The sequence below is a fragment of the Parasteatoda tepidariorum genome, chromosome 2 (assembly GCF_043381705.1).
Source record: "Parasteatoda tepidariorum isolate YZ-2023 chromosome 2, CAS_Ptep_4.0, whole genome shotgun sequence".
Classification (NCBI taxonomy): domain Eukaryota; kingdom Metazoa; phylum Arthropoda; class Arachnida; order Araneae; family Theridiidae; genus Parasteatoda; species Parasteatoda tepidariorum.
The window spans coordinates 96841559-96861503 of record NC_092205.1 but is presented as its reverse complement, the minus strand read 5'-3'; the positions used below and the strand labels follow the sequence as shown (position 1 = coordinate 96861503).

The following is a 19945-nucleotide window of genomic DNA, read 5'->3' as shown; positions in this document are numbered from 1 at the left end:
TTCCAAAACAAGACGCAAAAATTTTCACTGACGGCAGCAAAATCGATAGTCATGCTGGTAGCGGAGACTCCTGATGAAAAATTTTCTCTTTGCCAGCGACTTCTGCTCCGTTTTCAGAAGTGAACTTCTGGCTATCAACAGGGGTCTGGAATTTGTTATGCAAAATGACCTTCATTTTAAAGACCTTTGGATATTCTCTGATAGCCGCAGCTCCCTGCAACATCTCAACAACCGGACCCAAATTGGCGACAAAACCAGTATTTCCATCGTAAACAACCTAAAACTCTTGTCCCTCAACATAATGTTCACCTGCAGTGGGTTCCTTCTCACGTCGGTATCTATGGTAATGATTTAGCGATTAGGTGTTTGATTTTCTTCAGGTCAACGGGTTCACAGATCTGGTCTGACTTCATCAGGCCAGAAGAGGATAAGCAACAACAACAACAACATGATAAAGATATTAATTTATTATTAATTCATATAAAATAAATCAATCTCGATTGAACCGTGGTGGCTCAGGGGATAAAGCGTTTGGCTTTCAATGAGGTAAATAGGGTTCGAATTCTGCACCCGGCTCTCACAAACCACAGTACTGACGTAAAATGTCCTCAGTGGAAGATCATTGGTTAGAGTCCCCTTGCCGTAAGGCTAGTCGTGGAAGGTTTTCTTCTCCTCGCAACGCAAATGCGGGTTAGTTTAATCTAAAAGTCTTCCACGAAGGCAAATTTCTCCAAGTACAGATATCCCTGAGGATGATTCGAAGACATGCCGTCACAATTTTGATCTTCTGCGGAGGGGATGGCACCACCGCTTCAGTAGCCCGACGACCTGCACGCGAAGTCGAGCACTTCACGATAGAACAGTTTAACGAGGGCAAATACCACACATCCTCAGTCCCTTTGCAGGCATATCAAAATAGTCACCCACCAGCACACTGATCGCAGCCAGTGATACTTGTTTCGGTGTGCCAATTGTTGGAGAGATTTGAGATCTGGACAAAGCTCGAAATATGTGTTAACGAAAATGGACATTGAAAAATTCTCTTACGGAGTTTTCAACACAACTTTAAATGACTAAAAGAGGAGTTACGTGCTTACTTTTCCTCATTTATTTAAACAGTAAGTAAATCATTAAAGGGCAAAATACCTGATTTCGAGGTTGGGATGGCTAGTAGGTATATTACAGGCGTAACTTTTCAGGCGATGTCTTCGCGTTCAGAACTCTAAAAGAACGGGAGTTTTAAAATTATTAACGCCGACAACGAAAATTTAATTCCACTGTTATAAATTTATAGCACCCGTGGCAACGGTGTGCAAAAAGCAGTTTTTTTGTTGTTGAAAAAAAGACTAATTTAATAAAATGCTCCAAGTGAATCATGCAATTGTACGATATTACATTACGAACTTACTTACATTCTTTGGTTTATTCTTTAAAAAAGAAAATAACTCAGAGAAGTTGAAAAATGCAATAAAATATTATGTGCATTTGCCCAGATAGGACCATTTCCAAAAACACGCATTTCGATTAGTGTCCATTATCAAAAACGCGTATTTTGAGCTGACAGTTTTCATTAACGCATTCATTATTCATTCATTTCATTTCATTTTGAACAGAGTTTATTTCCGTAAACATTTTCGTAAATTCGCATTTCTGTGGTCCACTTTCGTAAAAATGAATTTTAAGCTGTCTACTTTCGTAAACACTAGTCCGAGCTGTGTCCATTATTGTAAACATGCATGTTGTGATTTATCCATTATCGTAAACACGCAAAAAAGAAATCTTCAACTTAGGTCGTAAAATAATTCAAATCATAATCGCATCAATAACATTTTTGTACCTGAATGTTCTTTAATCGATTCTCTAGAAATGTGAAACATATTATGAGTTATTTTTCTGGATTGCTGTTATTACGCTTTTAATTAAAGAGTTTAAAACTAAGAAGTCTCGCAGTGAACTGATCGTTAAGACACTTTTCCCAGCAGATCACCGATGCCAAGCATCACTGGCTGCGGTCAGTGTGCGGGTGGGTGACCACTTTGATTAGTCTGTTCAGAGCGTTGCCAATAGCCCATTGTGCAGCTCTAGTGCAACGTAAATAACAACAAAATCCGAGAGCATGAGCAAGGGTGACCACTTGGATCAGTCTGCGTAGGGATCAAAGGCGTGCGGTATGGGTCCCCGTTAAACTGTTCTACCGTAAAGTGCTCGACTTCGCGCGCAGGTCGCCGAGTTACCGAAGCTGGGGAGCCATCCCCTCTGCAGAGGATCAAAATTGTGATGACGTGTCTTTGGATCATCCTCAGGGGTGTTTCCCAGACCGTAGCCAATAGCCCATCGTGCAGCTCTAGTGTGACGTAAATGAACTATAAGTATAAAACTAAGATAATTGTTTTTTTTAAAAATTATTATCATTATAATTTAATCCTGCTCTACATTTTCAAATCAAGTTACTTAGAAAGGTGGTCTAATCTTATTAACAGTTTTACAATTATTATTTTTGTGCCAATAACATTGATACACAGTTAAAGAGATCTGTTAAATGATTTAAATCTTAAAGATCAGCTTCATGCACAATGAGATGCAAGCAAAAATAGTATTTAATATATCCGCAGCCGACCGGTCTGTGTACGGGACAGGGAACTGTCCTTGCATCAGAAAGGTCCTGGGTTCGAATCCCGAGCAAGGCATGGATGTTTCTTTCTCTCTCTGTGTGTTCTATGTCTTTTCTCCTTTGTGGGTGAATGTTACCCATCNTACTCCTTTTTATAGTTGGAAAAAGTCACTATCTTGATTCAATGTTCACAAGTGACAGAAATATATTTTAAATATTTATTCCAGTTCCATTTTTTTAATTTCTTATACGGGCTTTCATTGCTCCGGGATTTGTCTTACTATATGTAAAAATATAATGATGATATCCAACTTTTCCATTGTTGTCCATGCATTTTGATTGGTTGGAAAATCACGTGATAGGATTCAGTTTTCCCTCATTCAAATCTATATTGTTTTGGTTGTCATCTGCATAAAATTAAGTCATAAAGGTATTGTTTTTCTATAAATACTTTTGTATCCCTAATTAAAAGTTATTTATTTTCCTGTACTGCTATTACTAGGCATTTAATTCAAGAGTTTAAGAATAAGATAGTTGTTTTAATTTATTATCATTATAATGTAATCCTGCTCTATATTTTAAGATCAAGATATTATATTTTAGAAAAGTGGTCTAATCTTATTAGCAGTTTTACAATTATTATTTTTGTGCCTATAACATTGATATACAGTTAAAGAGATCTGTTAAATGATTTAAATCTTAAAGATTAGCTTCATGCACAATGAGATGCAAGCAAAAATAGTATTTAATATATCCGCAGCCAACCGGCTGTGTAGGGGGCAGGGAAGTCCTTGCATCAAAAAGGTCCTGGGTTCGAATCCCGGGCAAAGCATGGATGTTTCGTCCTTTCTCCTTTCTGTGTGAATGTTACCCGCCCTATAAACGGGTTGTGGTTGTGTGAATGGCGTAGCAGAAGTCGAATTCCTGGCCATAGATGGCGCCACTGAAAAACAGGAACAATCGCAGTCCCACTGCCTAAACAGGCATACGACAATAAGCGAAAATAAGAAATTGCGGTTGTGAGCACATCAAATTTGTTTGGACGATATGTTATAACAATAGAAATGTTATTTAAAAGAAATGAATAGTTAGAAAAATTACATCTGTTCACCAATAGATCTAAATATTTATAATACTGATATTTGATAATATTTGGACGTGGGAAGTGGAGGCACAAGCGTGAGCCAACAAAATTCCTTTAAGGTAGGTACTTTTTACGTCGCACTAGAGCTGCACGACGGTCTGGAAAACATCCCTGAGGATGATCCGAAGACATGCCGTTGCAATTTTGATCCTCCGCAGGCCCGCTTTGGTATCCCGACGACCTGCGCGCGAAGTCGAGCACTTTAAGGTAGAACAGTTTAACGAGGGCCGATAACACGCATTCTTGGTCCCTAGGCAGGGTGTGCAAAGTGGTAACCTACCCGTTGTCTGACAGCAGCCTACGGGACAAATTCCTTTTAGTACATATATGTTAAGTGAATAATTTTAACTTTGGTAGAGAAAGTGTTTTCTGCCAAGAAACAACAATTATTGCGAAGCAATCATCGGGTTTGGTGACCCGCAGCGAGCTGCTTAGCCCCCTAGTTGTCAAATAATTTTTGAGTTATAACAGTGAGAACAAGGTTGATAATTGTTTTCTAACACAGCGGTGGTAAAGTTTTTTTCATAATATACAAAGATAAACGAAAGTATAGTTCTACAAGTTTAACATGCAACTTTATATTGTTTACGCAGTCTTTCAAAATGAAGTTAAGTTTCTTCAGTCAGTAATAATTAAATTGAAAACTGTATTTTTAAATTCGTGCAACTATTAAACTAACCAAACCTATTTACTGCCGTACCTTCTGAATTTTTCATCTTCATAAAAGAAATTCGAGGTAGTTTTTGAAGTTGAACTAATAGGTATCTCTCAACTTCTGATGAAACTGGCTCATTTGTATTGTGAAATAGGAGCTCCATGCGAGTGATTGACAAATGGACTTTTCAATTGCAAGGATGGGAATTAGATTTAACATAAGAATTGAGAAATGGAAACCTAAAAACGCTTATTATGCTTTCTTTTTTTTCAGCAAAAAAAATCAAATAAAGGCGTGATACTTAACTTCATTTGCGTTTTCGAAATAAAATGAATTTTCGTAAATATAGGCAAGCAAATTTTGCGAATATTGAAAATCTTTGGTAGGTCACCGTGACCTACCATCTGGGTGCAACCACCAGAGTAAGACTTTAAATATAGTCTCGTAGGTCGGTATAGCCTGGTTGGTAGGGCACTTGGCTCGTGCCTAAGGGGTCGTGGGTTCGATCCCCACCGGCCGAAGATGTTAATGTGAATGGTGACTGATGTACGTTAAATCTGTCGAGTCACTTAGTCCTCCATGTTCCCATAACAAATCATACCTCTGGGGGTACTGATCCAGGAGTATCCTTGTCATCTGGATTGGTTCAAAATTACAAGGCTACGGAGGACATTAGTAGTCGTAAACCCAAAATTGGGTCGGCTGTTCAACGACGGTTATAAAATATAGTCTCTTAGATAGTTTCCAGATGCATCAAATTATTTCCATGACCCTCCTTGATATATTTTTACAAACTTTATACCCTGAAAATATAAAATAATCCACACTCACACACAAAATAAACAAACTAAATCAAAATAAATAAGTTACCCGACATGAATCCAAAACATAACATTAAATCAAGAATAATCCAAACTGCAGCAATAACAGGAAATAGGGAATCCAAACACTACACAAAAGAAAGAAGGGGAAAAAAAGGACAAAATAGAATTAGCTTTTTCTTTCGTGTAGTGTTTAGATTACTCTTGCTCGAGTGTTATTTTTCGGAGTCATGTAAGATAATTTATTTTGACTTATATTTTTCTTTAAATGTTTTTTCCAGTTATAACGTTAGCAGCTTGGCGCTGTTGGGACTTTTACTTCTCAAATTTCCATCTTCTTGCATTATGTATTTAAAATTGTATTACATATATATATATATTGTTAACACTAAGCTTCAATTTTATTTAATTTTAAACGAAAATGATTGGCCACTAGATGGCAGTAGTAATTATGTGTAGAGATAGATGATTTTGTAACAGAGAGCGTAGGTGTGCGCGCCAAGTAAGCCTGATGTGCAGAACGATGTAACAACTTAATGTCTGTAAATAAATTATTAATACGCTATAATTTTAAAACTCTTACTATCTCCTCCCCCCAACCGAACTACTCGACACCTGACATAATGGTATAGTTCCAACAATTCAGAAGTGGGATTACAACAATATGTTACTGTAGAAATTGGTGGTTGTTGACAATCCCATAGTCGATTTGGTAAATGTCCGAAATGTATACTAGTCAAGTGCCACTGCCAAGTATGCCCTACATCGATGTTTTTATTAAGGTCAAGTGCCACTGCCCAGTATGCATTTAACCGGTATTCCGTACACTGATGTTTCTTTTAATCTATCCTCAGCATATATTAAGATATCGAATAAATATAATAATATCAAAGAATAAATTAATATCAAATCGGATTTAACAAATATTTCGGACATTCACCAGAGCGACTATGTGATTGTTGACATTCACCGGTGAAAGTCGACATTTTGATTTGGGTTATTCACAGTAATATATACAGGTATATGTGCAAGCATTGCCGGAAGATGGGCTCTTTGCGTTACGATGTTAATTTCCGCTAATTCTTGCAAGTAGGGCATCAGCAATGGTGTAAATTTGACAAGCCTCTTTTTCAGGTTTGTAACATCAGATGACAGCTTTTTTTTTTTTTTCTTTTGAATCTTGGTGAAGGTGATATCTTAGCACATAAATTTCGTTTATAGTTGTCGCATGATTAAAAATTAAACCTTTACATAACATTTTTAAAATATCCTTCGGAATAAAAACAATATCGTGTAAAACAATTGTGAGAGAAAATTATACGAGTTTTAATTGTTTTGCAGAAATGCAACAGGTTGAGTACTCGAAACCGGCCGGGGGAAGAAAAAAAAAAAGATCAAATTTTCTCCCGGCAAAAATTTTAGGACGCGGTACATCTCTAATTTTACATTTAAGTTTTAGTTAAAATAAAAACACACACGTATTTAACCTTCTACAATCGTATGGTAGTTCTAGGTCACGAATTCTGTATTAAAGGAATGCGACAGCTAAGGGTAAAAAAAAAAAATTTCTCGCATGAATTACTAACACGTAATATAGGTTTATTGACATAAACGAGGTTACGCCGAAATTCAATCTCATTTCGAATAAAATTAAGATTTGTACTGCATAAATTCTGCCATTGACAAGGAAAATCAAAGAGAAGTCTTTTCAGTGACCTTGCAACAGAGGAATCATACAAAAGTTCCCTTTAAGTTTCTTTGACAGCCACATAACATTTATTACCAGCACTACAGCCAGATTAATTAGATTGGAATTTCTGGATCAGAGATTCAACATTTTTTCGAACAGCTTTAACTGAAAAATAGAGAAGGTTGGATTATGTATGTACCGAATCCACTGTATTAATCGAGTAAGTTACAAAAAAAAAAAAAAAAGAAATATGATACATTCAATTTTAAGTGGATTCCAATTAACCGTAGTATTTATCACTCGAAGTTAAGACCATGAAATGGCGATCTGTTCAATTTTAAACGAATTCTTATTTATATATTTATTAAGTGATAGTTTAATTCATTTACTAGTATAGCTTAAAGTAAAATTTTTTTTACCAGTTTCTAATTAATTAGTTTTATAATAGAATATTTTAGGTTTTACTTATATAGTTAAAAAGAATATAGTTTGATGCATTTAATTCAAAAATTTTAATCAACCAATGTATTAAATGAATATGTTATGCAGAGTTAAAAAGAATATGTGATGTATTTAGTTAACCGATATATTTTACATTTAGTCAATTTTAATTTACTTGTATATTTTTCAATTTTGCTGTTTAATATTAAAGATCATGGAATTATGAAACAATACATTTTAAGAGCATTGTAATTAACTAATGTATTCAGTACTTTATAAATAACTCCTAATTCACATTACGAAAATGCAATGCATTCAATTTAAACATGATTCTAATTAACCTGAGCATTTATGTAGTTACTTATTACTTTAAAATCCGGATATTCATTTTTAAATAGATTGCAGCCAGTGTATCTATCCAGTAGGTATGTTATGTGTAACTCCTAAATACGATATATCCATTCTCAGTCCCGCAGTGGCAGATCACCGACTGCGGTCAGTGTGCGGGTGGGTGACCACTTGGATCAGTCTGCGTAGCGACCGAGGGTGTGCGGTATGGGTCCTCGTTAAACTGTTCTACCGTGAAGTGCTCGACTTCGCGTGCAGGTCGTCGGGCTACCGAAGCAGGGGTGCCATCCCCTCTGCAGAGGATCAAAATTGCAATGGCATGTCTTCGGATTATCCTCATGGGATGTTTCCCAGACCGTCGCCAATAGCCCATTGTGCAGCTCTAGTGCGACGTAAATTAACAAATCAATCAAATATCCATTCTCAAGAGGGTTATTACAGGGTGCGTAGCCAAATGTTTCAACAAAAAATAAATACCTTTTAAGCACTCAAAAAAATATTTTTAAGCACTATATACATTAACAAAACAATTTTCAAGGACTTTACATGATTATGATAAAATAACTAGTTTCTGACTAAGAACTCTTTTTCTTGATTATACTAGCCAATATAAAATGATCGAGAGATTTTTCGGTTCGACATCAGAGGGTGGAAAATAAGCCCGAAATTGAGAATATCATGCAAAATGCAGCAGAGTTGCACACGAGAGTGCAATACCGAACCCAGAGACGCACATGCGGACTCGAAAGAGTTTCATCAAACATGCAAAATGATTGGCGCTGTCATACGCTATGGACCGATGGCACGCCGAAATGGATTGTTGAATGAATTGTTAAATCGTTGAATAGAACAATGTGAAAAGCACGCGTTTGCATTATACGTGGCGAAAATTGACAAGGTAAAGAAAAATAAATCTTATTTTCGAAAAGGGAAAATTGAGTGCTTTTTAAAAACCAATGAAAAAAATCACCTTTAAGGGCTTTTAAAAAACGAATATAAGCACCTTTTAAAAACGTTACGCACTATGAATTAACTAGTGCATAGCTAGCTAAAAGGAAAGATGATACATTCAATGTAACGCTGATTCCAATTAATACATATTTTAAACCAAGGTAGACATTTTCTCTTGAAAAAATTAAAAATGATCCATTGTTTAGCAATAGAAATAGCTTATATTTTAACACGTTAAATTTTATATAGTACAGGAACGTTCAAAAGTTCTTCCACGCCTACTTTTCTTTCTGTTAAAAAAAATTATTTCTATAATACTTATTTAAGATGTATACAGAATTTTAAAACTTTTTCTTACTTTGTAAGAGTCAGTGAGCATTCTTAACAGTACTTGACAATAAAAGTTAGTATGCAATACAATATATTTGTAGTAGAGCGTAAGCTCAAAATATAATTTGTTCAGCATTTATAAAATTTTATCATACTTAAATAATTCTTTATATAATTATTAAAATTAGGTTTTATATTTAAGAACTATTGTTACTTTAATTCAGAAATTTACTCAATTTTAATTTTCACTAAAATTATAAATCAGACATGTGATTATCCGAAGAAATTTTTCCCCCTCTTGTACATAAATTTTTAAAAGACTTATTTTTATGAACAAAAGTAACATTTACAAAATTTAAAGAGAGAGAAATTTTGTTTCATCTAATAATAAGATCTAATATATTACATTGATAAAATAATTCTTCTGCTACAAATCGGAGTTCTCAACAAATTTATAACTCTTTAAAAAAATAAGAGAAAAACACCATTTTTTCTAGCGAACTATTTTTTAAATTTTACCATTTCGGAATTGCTTTTAACATTAACAATTTAATACTCTTGTGTTTGCCTCAGTAGTTCATTAATTTCTAGTTAGTATGGATTTTTTTCTTTCTCGAAGCTGCGTTCTTCTCTAAGAAAATTTGCTTAAAAAAAAGTCGTTATTGAGTGTAAATGAGAACTTAGAGGGAAACAAAAAAAGTCTGCTGGTAAGAGTAGAAGATAGTTTGTCTACGGCAGTGTTTCTTAACCTTTTTGATATAATGGACCCCTTTTAAAAATTTTTAATAAGTCACGGACCACCTGTGAAAAATAATTGTAAAAAACATCAATTATTAGAAAACATCTATTTTTATTATTTTAATAGTATACAAAATTTTTAAAGTGAAGGTTGCTGCTGCTTTTCCTTAATTAATAAATTGAATTGGGGGATGGTTTTCGACAAAGCAATGTGCATATCATGTTCAACATTCAATCGATTTAGATGTTATGTTTTTATTGTCACAAGTGTGAAAAACCCCTGTTTGCAAAGATACACTGTAGCAAACGGAATTATAGCTGCCATAGCTCGCTTTACAAGCAATGGGTAGGCTTCCCAAATGTTTTAAAAATTAGGAGTAGTCAGCTGACCCCCAAAATATAACTCATGGACCCCTTAAATATAACTCATGAACCACAGGTTAAGAAACCCTGGTCTACGGTGTAAGAAAACCTTCCGCCACTAAGACTGAGGCTGTCTGCTGCTATGGAAATAAGAACGGCGCATTTCAGGGAGGGTAGCTTCTCTTCACTCAAGGGTTAACACAGTAGACAGAATAAAAAGATTCCCTTTTTCTCGCCGACCAGAGACAAAACTTGTCCTAAGCAATGACCTCACACCCCTACTTGAAATAGTTATACAGTAGGGAACCGATTATCCGGAACGATCGGGACCATCGCTATTCCGGATAACTGATTTTTTCGGCTTTCTGAATCGCTACAAAGAGCCATTTTTTTTATTGTTAAACCCAATTAAAAAAAAATGTTTAGAAATATTCTTAAAAAGAAGAAAAAACGATGAAGTAATACACTAATGATTATTTCCAAAATGATGGTAAGGTAAACATCTTTCAAAAAAGAAAGAAAAATCCTAAAATCTTATGAGGAAAAAAAAAAATTTTTTTTTTAAATATTGCGGGAAAATTTATCGAATTTCGTTCCGGTTTTTTGGTTTTCCGGTTTTCTGATTTCCGGATAACGGGTTCTGTACTGTACCTCGTTACCATAGTCACCGCCACGGGCCCAGGCGAAAGGCTAGGGAAGTTCTTACTTCAGACAAACTATAAATGCCTTAACGGCACCGAGATTTTGCGTAAACATCAAAAATTTAATTTTGGATCAGTTGAACTTCGAGAAAATTTTGTCAGAATATAAATTACTGTTTCGCGGACGAATCACTTAAATAGCTTGGAAATAAATACAACTATTTAAACCAGATTGAAATTATAAACTGTTTCAATACAAGATAGTTCTTTCGATAAAACAATTTCTTCCAGAATGGTCTTCTCACTGAGGAAGAAACTTTCTTTAAATATGTGAGTGAAATAAATGACAAGCACACTAAATCTGCATAAAATGCTACACACGTCTTTTTATTTAATTTGTTGTCAGCCAAGTTCATGCACCTGAAATCACATGGCATAACTTCAACTCCACAACTCCCTTTTTTATTTTAATAATTTCAAAAGGCATATTAAGACATTTTTTCTTTTCTTTTTATTCTTCAATGTTTATTTACAAGGAAATGTTTCAACTCACAGGATGAAACTGTTTGCTCTATAATGGAGATGGAAACAAACTAGTGCTTCCAACAGCAAAACAGTCTTTAAACTTCAGCTTTTAAGTAAACAGTGCAGTACAATTCTTTCTTTTTTATCTTTATATCTGAGCTCTAGTGTTTCAGAAATTTTCTTGTAAACACAAACAAGTATGCAGTTCTTAATTTATCAGATGAAAAAAAAAAATCCCAAAATGAAATATGGCGAATGAATATGTTCAGTAATATAACCATTATTTACAAATTAATTGTAAATTAGAGTAAACAAGGATTTACAATTCCCTGAGATTTGGCATTAAAATTTTCAACCATAATAGGATGTGTTATTCATTACGGAACATAATATTATAATGCAAGAATAACATCACCCTAGGAGGAAAACAAAAGAGAACTAGTTGGAACAAATTAACTTAATAATGTATGATTTTAAATGCTGCTTAATTCATAAAACTATACCCTTTATGTAAAAAAATATCTTTAAGGTGAATATTGTTTTATGGTTGACAATCTGCATTAAACATCTATCTGTGAACAATGATATGAAACTAAAGTTAGATATTAGTTTTAAGCTATGAAGAGATATTCTTGCTTTAACTCCTTTTGAAATAAAGAAACATCAACTTCTAGCAAACTTTCTTGTCTAAATATGTTTCATTATAATTAAATTTATTAAAATATTATAATTTTTAAAAAATGCAGATTCTCAAAATTCACATTCATCATAAAGCATCACCAATTCTTTAAAAATAATTAATCACAACTTCTTAACTTAAAAATCATAATAATTACTTTCCAAAAGAAGACATGTCATTTATTTTAAAAAAAATTCCATTAACTGTCTATGAAGCAAATCATTATATAGATTCAGTTTCGAAAAACTAAGTTGCAGAGTTTTAAGTCCTGATTTAAAACATTATGAAAAGTTACCTTGTTGCACAATTTTACTTAAAAGTAAAGCTTATTTTTAGCTACAATGAACTTATTAATCGATTATTAATATATACATATATATATATATATGATTTGAAATACCTACTGAATTTGATTGAGTAAGAATATGTTTTATTTTCAAGGTTTTTGTTTATATATATATATATATGAGATTTTGATTTTATAATTTGTGTCTATAAACTATGGAGAAAAAAAGTTAGCTTAAAATTTTAAAGCAAAAAAAAATGTAATATAAAGAAAATTAAAATTATTTGTCGACATGCTGGTGAAATTTATTATTCTAAAATTATAACTAGTTTAAATGATTTACAATAAAAATAATTTCAAAATCGAAATTTAAGCTACGACTAGTAACTCAAATTCAATGTATAAACAGACATTTTTAATTTATATTTAATTATTTAAATTTGTCAAACGACAAAACACTACAAAGATCTAACCTTTTCTTTTTTTTAATATATATAGATAAATTAATCTGATGCATTTAAAATCATACACATAACTTTAAAGAAATGCCAAGGATAAAACTTCAAATGAAATTTAAGAGCTTAAGTTAAAAGTAACACACATGACATGAAATTATAAGATTCACACTAATAGGTAGAAGCTCAAAATAAGAAAGTTTAAATAAACAAACATGCATAAGAACTTAAGCTTAAATAATGTAAAAAATATTCAGAATAGCACATTTCAAATATAAATAATTGAAGATTGATCATAAATATATTCTATTCAAAAGTACAAATCATCATAAAGTTTGAATAAATAAAATTACACAAATTGCATAAACTGCAACTAATAAATAAAATTTACTCTTTTGGAACAAGTAAAAAAAAAGGACTATAATTTTAAATAATAAAATTTTCAAGAACACTAAAAATATCATTCTGTATTACTGTAACAATAATAATTCCATTCTAATTTGCCATACTAAACTTTTCTGAACTAGTCGATACAATATCAATCATTATAAGGGGGGAAACCTCTGAATCACTGCATATTTTTAAATACTGCAACAAAAAAAAAAGCTTATTTTTATGTCATTGAATTTGAAAATAAAATTAAACAATTAATTTCAACAAATATCCTTTAACTCTACATGATAATGACTCTTATTAAGGAATAATGCACCACTTCAAATGAAATTAGAAAAAAAAAAAATATGTGGTGAAGAAGATTATAAAAGGCATATTAGATTTAAAATTTGACTTATTGTACTATGTCTTTAAAAGCATGGAAGACAGTAATATGAAAAAACTAAGCTGTATAGGAAGTTTAAAAGGCAAGCTTAACTTATTAAAGGAAGCAATTTATATCATAGGAAACAAAATTAGAAATTTTAACTATATAGGAGAGTTAGTGACACTTTTCAAATGCTTGAAGAGTTTTCAAGTTCTGATAAATATGAATTAGAGATTTCATAGTTTTGAATTCTATGCCAGTATTGTATGCCATTGCACAAAGCATGCACTGCTGGCTCATATTTGAATAAAATAAGGAAAAGTATGGTACATATTATTCAGACTAAAAGCATTCAAATGGTAACAAAAACCTGTTATTTAACTGTACTGGGAATTTCAGTTGTTAATGCTTTTGTGCCTTACAAAATTGCAACAAAGACTGTAAACATTAGAAGAATTAATAATAAGAAAGGTATTAGGATTGTTTGAAAATATAATTAAGTGGGTACAATATCCCAATCCACAGAACTGATTCTGGCAGAAGCATAAGACATGCAAACAAACAATGCTTTTTTTTCTTCTTTTTCAAAAAATGTGAAATAAACTGATTATATTCACAAGGAAATCTGAAGATAACTTTTTTTTGTTGCCCAAAATGTCTTAGATTTAATGAAATGTTTTACACTCCAAATAATTATTTTTATTAACTATTTGCTTAATAATTCAAATGTTCAACATCCTGTGGGTTATCAGTTTGAACATTTTTGAAGATCCTCAGTCAAATTAAAATTAATCAACTATGGGAAGTTTTGAGGTTATTTGAATATGGGCAATAAAATATTTAATGCATTAAAAGTTTAATTATTTGATGTTTTATTTGTTTTGAAAAAATTATATAATGATGAATTACACAACTCAATGAATTACACAACTTAAAATGTTTACACTCTCCAAGCATCAAGCACAGACACCTCTAATAGAGTAATAATATAGGTAATTCATACATAATTATAAAAAAATCAGTTAAAGAAATCTTAAAATAAAAGGTGCCATAATACCATTATATGACATCAAATCATAGGTAGGAACTCTTGATTTGCTTCACATTGGGTTAACAGGCTATCAAAAATGCTACCTACATTTTTTCAACAAGGCATTTTCAACAATTTACTATTTTTTTTTACATATCAGCTTCCAAATATTTCTGCACCTAAGATCTTACACTTATAAATAGTAAAGCATAATTTTTAATTCATAAGACTATTGCATGATTAACAGGCAGGATTATAGGTCTAATATATGTGATAAATATCCCAATATACACAAAATGAAACAAATATCATTTTGATTTCTATTCAATTCACACTAACTATTGGAACAAAAACTAGCATCACAATCAAATAACATTAGTCATTGAGCATAACTGGGCTGAACACATATGTTTTTATAAATATAGGAGCATTAAATAGCTTAAAAAAAGAGATATGTTTGATGAAAGAAATATGTTTGCATTTGAACAAAAACATGGACACATTTTTACACAATTCATATGTATATGATGAACAAAAAATGCTGTTAGATTTATCACTGTTGAAATTATTTATAAAAAATTATTTTGCTTTCCTTAAAATTCAGGTATTTGCCATTTTTTCAAACTGTCCCTTGCTCAGGATCTTTCGGAATATAGGATAAAAATTTAAAACAATGTTTCATAATTGAAAAAGGAAAAATAATTAACTCAGAAAAAATAAGAGATGAATTAGGGTTAATTAATTTACGAAATCATTAACAATTATTTGATTAAGAATTTTAGATTTTTAAATTTTTGATTGTATAGCTGTTTCAAAATTTTACATACATAGAACTTACATTTAATCGCTTGTAATGATTAAACAATAATTTAGTTTAATGCGTAATTCCTAAAAACAATGGAAAATATTAAGATATTTGATCCTATATCAACAATTCCGTAATTCAAATGTTTGAATGAAAACTGATATATTCAGTTTAAAGTATTATGATTTGTTATCTCATTAAACAATTTTTTCAACCATATTCACAAATGAATAGATAAAATTTTGGTTGTCGGCAACACTGCGTTTAAGATAAAAAGGTTTATGATTTTTTTCAAACTAATCATTACAAATAAATTTAATGATTAATATGTCGATTTACTTTAAAATTCATATTTGGTAGAATTAAAGTAAGAAGTTTGAAAGAAATAATTATAAAAACTTTGACTCAATTCCACACAATAAATAATGATTATCTGGGAATAAAAAATACAAGATGTATGAAGAATAGCTTATAAATATTCTAGTAAACTATCAATAAACAAAAAATGAGAGGTAACAAATGAGATAAGTAACATTATTTCAGAATTTAAAACAAGAGATTTTCAGGGTTGGAAAGTTTTTGACACTTTTATCAATGGGTGCATTAGTGTCAAAAAATTTTTGTCAAACGGATACCTTCTACCAAGGCAAAAACCTTCTGTCAAATACTTAAAAATTAAGTTTAACTTGAATAAATTTTTTTTTAATCATGAAACTGAAGGTTTATTTTATATTTTTAAGTTTTATCACGATCACAAGATCCCATGCTAGGTTTTAGAAAGTTTAAATCAACTATTGATGCTTGCAGGGGTCTGTCTAGGTTTTTTTGGAGAAGTACCTATTTTGTGAAAATTAAAAGTCACATTAAAAATCAACACCAAAATATGGTAAAATAAGAAATTATTTAAAAAAATTGTCACTACAAATAAAAATCATTTATGACTGGAAAATTTCCAAATATTTTCCCCCATATATTAGAAAATAATTTTGCTATTGTAAAATTCCGAGCTTAAAATTGTATCCAAATTTAAAAATTCATTGTCCATAGTTAAATTTTAACTTGCATTTAGAAGAACTAGAACTAAAAGTTATTTTCATTATCAGAACTTTCATTATTTTCGACTAGGTCAGACAGAAAAAAGTTTCATAGAGAGAAAAAAATATTTCATAAAAAATAAAGGTCTGTTAGAATAAATTTACAATAATGAAGATAATGTTTGAATTTGGAATTCCTGTGTTTAGAGAACCTCGTTGCTTAATTTTTAAAAAAACTCTGCGATTTACAGTTTTTTTTTTTTGTGGGGATACAAAAACAAAATTTTAAGAGGCGGAGAATCTCAGTTTACCCTACCGTTTTTTCTAAAGTTGAATTTGTGAAGGTACTGCTAAAATTTGACCTGGACAAACCCCTGGCTTGTCTCATAACATACGAATTTTTAAAATAAAAAAGCTAACCCTGCTATAAATTTAATTTAATATTTTCAAAAAACTAAAGTTCTAAGTTCCTACAAATAATTCATTTTCATATTTATTGTTTGCCGACTTCCGTCTTTACCCTTTTGCAATGATTCTTTCACGGAATTGACTTATTGTATACACAACAGCATTACAAGGAGAGGGGTTTGAAGAAAGCCCAATGTATAAACTACTTCTGGAAGCATGGAATTGTCAAGCTTTCATCATCACATTCAAACTCTATTTCAAATAAACACACACATTTAAACCCATCTCTTCACATAGGCCACACACTAATTCCAAGCACACAATGCACATTTACACACTTTCATTGTACACACTACTTACAGACCGCAGCGAGAGCTAGTTCCCGACAGCTGCATCAAAAAACAAAATAAATTCAATCACAAAAATCAAAGTGTGATGGTGCTTATTTTGCCTTTTTTTTTTTGAGTCCAAATTTTATACATACATTTATTATATATATAATTATGATATTTATATATATAATTCCAATGCTTGTGTGTGGGCGAAATTTTTTAGTGTCCAGTCCACCCACACTTTCCTTATCACAGCAACTTCTTTTTTTTTCTTCTTCTTTTTTCAACTTCCTTGGCAGACCTCAAGAGCGATTTAGGAACAAGGAATGAAGCAGAATATAATCAGCTAGAGGTTGAAGTGCAAGCTCCTCTTGCTGACCAATGAGGAAGTAGAGTTCTTTTTTTTTTTGTTTTCCATGTATTTAGGAAATAGCAACAATCAACCTTTTGAGCTGAAGATGCCTTAACAGAGTGTTGTTGTCACTCACAAATAGGCTATATATACACATTTAATTAGAAAAAAATGAAAATTTAGTTAACTAGTTGAGAGAAGGCTATGTTTTGTCCAGAGATGTACTTGACTGTCTACTGTGCTTAGAGTAATTTGGTTTTAAATAGTCTTCAGCCGACAGTGAAATAACATCTATTCTGTCTTCTTTCCTATATTGTAGGCACCTCCGAATAAAATTCTGAAAAGAAGAAAAACAGCAATTAAGATTTCAATAAATTCTGTTAAAATTTTCTAATAAAAATAATTCTTCAATGCCTAGCTTAAAATGGATGGGTGCAACTAAATAATAAGCTATAATTTTTGCATTGAAAAATTATCTTAAGTTATCAGAATAAATATTAAAGTATTGCATTGTAGTTAAAACAGGTGCATAGCCAAATCTTTCAACAAAAAATAAGCACCTTTTAAGCACTTAAAAAATATTTTTAAGCATTATATACATTAAAGAAAATGCAAAATAATTTTCAAACACTTTGCATTATCATGATAAAACTAAGTATTTCATCAAACATGTAAAATGATTGGTTTTCATAATGAAGCAATGGTAGGCCGACATGGATTGTGGTTAAATAAATTGTGAAAACATTGAACAGAACAATGTGAAAAACACGCAGAACAATGTAAAAAGCACGCTTTTGCATAATAAGTGACGAAAGTTGTCAAGATTAAGGAGAAAATCTCATTTTTGAAAAGGGAAAATTATCACCTTTAAGCAATTTTTTAAAAATGCTATGCATCTTTCAAAATGTTAATTTTCAAAATAAATAAAGGATTTCTGATTATTATTTCTTTTTCACAAATCAGTCCGCGTGAAAGTTCTTCATTATTTTGTAGTAAGTAAATTATTATCAAAAAATTGGCAGTATTCGTTCAATGATACATAACTGCTAACTCAGATAGAAAGAAATCCAACAGATTTTACAAAATAATACTTATTTCATAACAATTGTTGCAAAATATACTAAATATTTTACACATAGGGAATGTCAGGAATTTTTATAGTCTTCAAAATAGAAAAACTTAAATATTTTCCAGTTATGATTCCATATTTAATGATCTTGAAATGTTATGCATTACGTTTATTCAAAATTTTGAATAGTAACAGGCATTTAATTCAAAGATAGTTTAACTGAATTTCGTAAATGAGGCTCTCTTTATTATGCATTTGTGACACTTATTCAAGCAAGCAATAATTTGCACAATAGTTCTATTTCATTAGGGAATTTTCTAAAATTTACAACCCGAAGAATTATTATTAAAGCAGTAGAGCAGGAGAAACTTGCAAAATCCAGTAGAGTTGGCAGCTATGATGACAGCATAAATAGTGCTCGACAAATATGTTAAACTAGCAAAAATTAAATTTCATTGATATACATTCAAATTTTCATTAAAAAATAAAACAAAGCAAATAAATTTAAAAAATGTAGGAAAAAGTAACATTGATTAAGATAATAATAATAAATCATTTTAAAAAATGTGATAAACATGTGTATTAGAAAAAGCTTTATATTTACTTTGGCCTCACTGCTAACAGCAGGTTTGGCAGGAAACTCTACTTCAGTAGCTTTTAAAATAGTATTTTCTTCTAATATTGTAGCTTGAGACTGATTATGACCAAATGGCTAAAAATAAAACATGTCTTTAATTGCAACACTTTTAATATAAAAAACAATAAATGAAAAAGAATTTTCATCGTAATACAAAGTGATATAAACAAGGTTGTCCAGCTTTCCACCTGCCCAAATTAAATTGTTTTTTTTTTCCTTCTACTCAGAAATTAAAAATAATAATAACATTAAACCCATTGGTCAAATAATAACATTTACCCATTGGTCAAATGTTTTTTTCTTTTTCTTTTCTGGATTGACTTCGATAAACGCCACAACACTTCAAATCAAGGAGGCTGTAAAAACTGCCTTTATACATGTTTCAAGACGTCACAAAACACTTTTCCTTCTTCAGCATTCATATTTATATTGAAATCACCCTCAGGCCAGTAATTATACGTTAATAATAAAAGGAATATAAAAATACTTTAAATTATTATTATGCAAATACATTTAAAATGCCTGCTGGTGGAAAAAAAAATTATCAAACAGCAGCAGTTGCTATTGCAAGGCATGCACACTGTTTACTATTACTCTTGAACACAGTAGAAAAGCGTCATGACGTCCACATAAAGGTGCGCACGCCATCAAACCCAAAACAACACACATTTTTCAAGTGGGTAAAAAAAGGAGTTGGTTTGCCAAATCTTTTTTTTTTCTTGACGCAATTACAGCAAGTATATTTCCACACATTTTTTAAAAACATTTTTCTTAAATAATTCTAACATTTTTAAGCTAATAATCTTGATTACTTTCTAAAAAGTTGCAAAATATGTTTGA

The 19945-nt window shown here is 31.2% G+C and overlaps 1 protein-coding gene across 8 annotated transcripts in view; it reads right to left on the bottom strand.

The window, feature by feature from the left end:
• Positions 1–11093: 11093 nt before the first annotated feature.
• Positions 11094–19945, bottom strand: part of LOC107447736 (serine/threonine-protein kinase tousled-like 2) — a 136881-nt gene continuing 128029 nt past the window's right edge. For all 8 annotated transcript variants that reach the window (XM_043050517.2, XM_043050516.2, XM_071178064.1 and 5 more), the window contains 2 exons: positions 19073–19180; positions 11094–17736 (listed from right to left, as the gene is read on the bottom strand). In XM_043050517.2, coding sequence (XP_042906451.1) covers positions 17602–17736; positions 19073–19180 — 243 coding nt within the window. In that variant the 3' untranslated portion in view covers positions 11094–17601. The remainder of the gene's footprint in view (positions 17737–19072; positions 19181–19945) is intronic.